Raw genomic sequence first — 3,039 nt, forward strand, 5'->3', positions numbered from 1 at the left:
AGAACAGACTTATTAGCTCTCTCACTTTAGAAGGGGTATCCACTCTCTCCCCACCATTCCCCGCTAAACAAACCAACTCTCCAACACAAAGCAAGATGGCTGGCTAACGCTGCTTGTCGGTGTGAATCCGTAGCGGAATGGAAGAACAAATAATTATTTGTAGATTTCAGGGTTATATTTTCAAAAATCCGGCGTTAAACCGCTCCTCCTTATCATTTCCGACAGTTACTATAAAGGACCCCGCACTAATCATATGGAAAATCGGTCCCGGTCAAATAAATTGGTTTTTACATATGTTGTAGCTTATTACCTACTGAACAAAAGATGTAAAGGGTACAAAGCTCAATATTGGATAGTTATCGAGTTATAACCAATCAAACATGTAAAATTCGGGCTGCCGAATAATCAAATCTCGGAAGGTATTGATTTTTTTGAAAAATGTTTTAAACAAAAATAGTAGGGTTTTACAAAATTTGTTAATTAGTGATATTATTTAAGAATTTTGAAGAAACTTGAAAAGCTCCGTGAACAAAAATTTTTGTCTTACAGCAGAGATAAGGACCCTACGGTTCGTCACTTCCGTAGTATTTTTTGACTCCAAACCCTCTCTGCTGTGTGTTTATATGTGTGGTAATATAATAAAGGATATTATTGTTTATTACTCATTATTTGGATCCTGCTGTGGTGGTCTCTGAGCAGCATCTAATATTGTGTTCAATAATGATGAAGAGGGATAGCGAATATTGGGCTGGTGTCGTGCATATCCTAAGTACCACAACACGCTAGCTACATGTGCACATGTACCCACAGTCCGTGCGCCTGACTTACAGGTACAGTAATAACCCAAAATCGCATCCCTCTCATCATCTATATTATCTGCATCTCTTATGTCGTAAGCTATAAATATTTGATGTTTTGTAGCATTACGGAATCGTGAAAACACTCGCACCCTTATGAAACCTTGTTCATCAAACAACGAATCCAATTGAAATTCTTCTTGTGCATCACGCTGCATCTTATCTTGAATATAAGATCTTGCTAGACGAACCTGAAATGTGCCAATAGTCAAATCTCGTAAATATTCTAACGTTAGGCGTGGAAAGTCACGTAATTGCCCTTCATGTAAATGTATCCATTGTGCATTTCTATAACACATTCTTTCTACTTCAACTCGCGCTTGAATAATATTAACCTCTCTAGATTTATCAAGAAGTTCTCTCGCTAATTCTGCATTAGCTTCTGTCATTAAAATTAAAGGATGATATCTATTAATTATAGCACCTGCAATGTTATAAAAGTCGCCTAAGTGATGAAGTTGAGGCATTATAATTATATGATCAAAGAACTTGAACAGAGATTTGATATGTCCATTTCTAGCTTCAATTATCCACCTTGTTTTTGTCACCAATCGAGACTCATTAGCTTCTTGAGTGCATAATTGTTTCTGTTGAGGTTCAAGAAAAGCTGGCATTTTATGCTCAATGCCTAATTCGCGAAGTAATAGCTGAGCATCTCGATATCCACGATCCAATATAAAAATGTCACCATCATGAAACCATCCTCTCATATTGTCCGCATCACGTTGAAATTCATTATTTAATATTCGAGCATCATTGTTACGTGAATCGGAAAAGTAAGGACCCTGAATAGCCAGTATATACCCATCTGGAGCAACTATAAGAGAAGGTTTTATCAGATGTCGATCTTTTTGCATTGAGTATGTTTGTCGCAAAACACGAAAGTTGCTACTTTTATGAGTATAAGAATAAGTACCGTCAATATAAGCAATTACTTTCGGAATAGTTGGCTCAGAATTATATAATTCGTTTGCAAAAGGTGTTACATGTCTCATTATATACTCTTCTCGAGTTATAGCTTGAAAGCCAATATTATCAGGGACGAATCTGTTTACTAAAGACTGCCGAACTTTGGAAATCGCTAAACTCACTGCTTGTCTAGACGAATACTGAAACAGTACTTTCAGAAATTCATCAGACAGTCCTTGTCGCAGCTTGCATAGAAAAATTAAAAGATCTTTTTTAGTAACGTTTCTGATACCTTGTTCTTCGAATATAGGATCGCAATATGTATACAACTCTTGAAACTGTTGTTTTGTAAAGGGTGCTATACATTTAAATTCATCCTCTGTAAAACTATTTTCGTTTTCATAGCGATTATTATTACTTGCTATATTACGAAGAGCTTCTAAGAAAACTTGCAGTTGCTGACCTTTTATTACATATGGTCTATAAATAAATCGCAAACCTGGCAGCAGTGACTGTAAAATAAATCCGCGATCATCTAAGTGTTTGTCACAACAATAAACGTGTTCAGGAATATAAATATTTTTCAAAACATAGACATTTACCCTGGATTCTATCGACAATCGTCTAATATTTACAATAGCATTGCAAAATAAACAAGAATTATTTCGGGTTTGAGTAATGACGTTGAGTCGTAGGCACGTCGGATCAAGTTCTATCTGTTCTATTTCATGTATAATAGATATATTGCAATTAAAACATAATCGGCTTTCATTGTCTATGTCAATGGGCTCCTTACCCAGTCCAGTTCGTCTAAACACAGCGATTTGTTTTTTAATTGCATCATTATCGCCATTAATTCGTACCATTTGTCGAGCTTGAAAAGCACGATCGCAAACACAGCAATGTATTCGATGTCTGTAAGCCATGATAATATTTTATTATCGAATTGCGTAGAAATATCAGATATCCGATATCAATAATATCAATATCGAACGTAGTAACGTCAGAAAGTAATAGCATACGACAGCAATAACGCTAGAATAGATACGCTTAGTAATGACAAAGTCTGCGCTAGCAATATAAACCAATATGATTTCTTACAGATTGCAGATAGAACACTAAATCGCCCGCGGTGTAGCAGTGGGGATAAGTCGCCTGGCGGCTCTAACTGTAGGAATAGAACGCTCTACACATAACTCTACGCTCATAACCAGAGATGGTAAATCGTGTATATTGATTCTCAAGAAGTTTTAGTAGGAAAAAGGTTCATCAA

The 3,039-nt window shown here is 36.1% G+C and overlaps 1 protein-coding gene across 1 annotated transcript; it reads right to left on the reverse strand.

Annotated features, from left to right (window-relative positions):
- Positions 1–658: 658 nt before the first annotated feature.
- Positions 659–2,692, reverse strand: LOC136781328 (uncharacterized). The gene has a single exon (XM_066740180.1). The coding sequence runs from the start codon at positions 2,690–2,692 to the stop codon at positions 659–661; it is 2,034 nt and encodes a 677-aa protein (XP_066596277.1).
- Between the last annotated feature and the right edge of the window lie 347 nt (positions 2,693–3,039).

This window comes from Prorops nasuta, unplaced genomic scaffold (assembly GCF_024137725.1).
Source record: "Prorops nasuta isolate Cenicafe-Biocafe unplaced genomic scaffold, Cenicafe_Pnas_1.2 PNAS00022, whole genome shotgun sequence".
Lineage (NCBI taxonomy): Eukaryota > Metazoa > Arthropoda > Insecta > Hymenoptera > Bethylidae > Prorops > Prorops nasuta.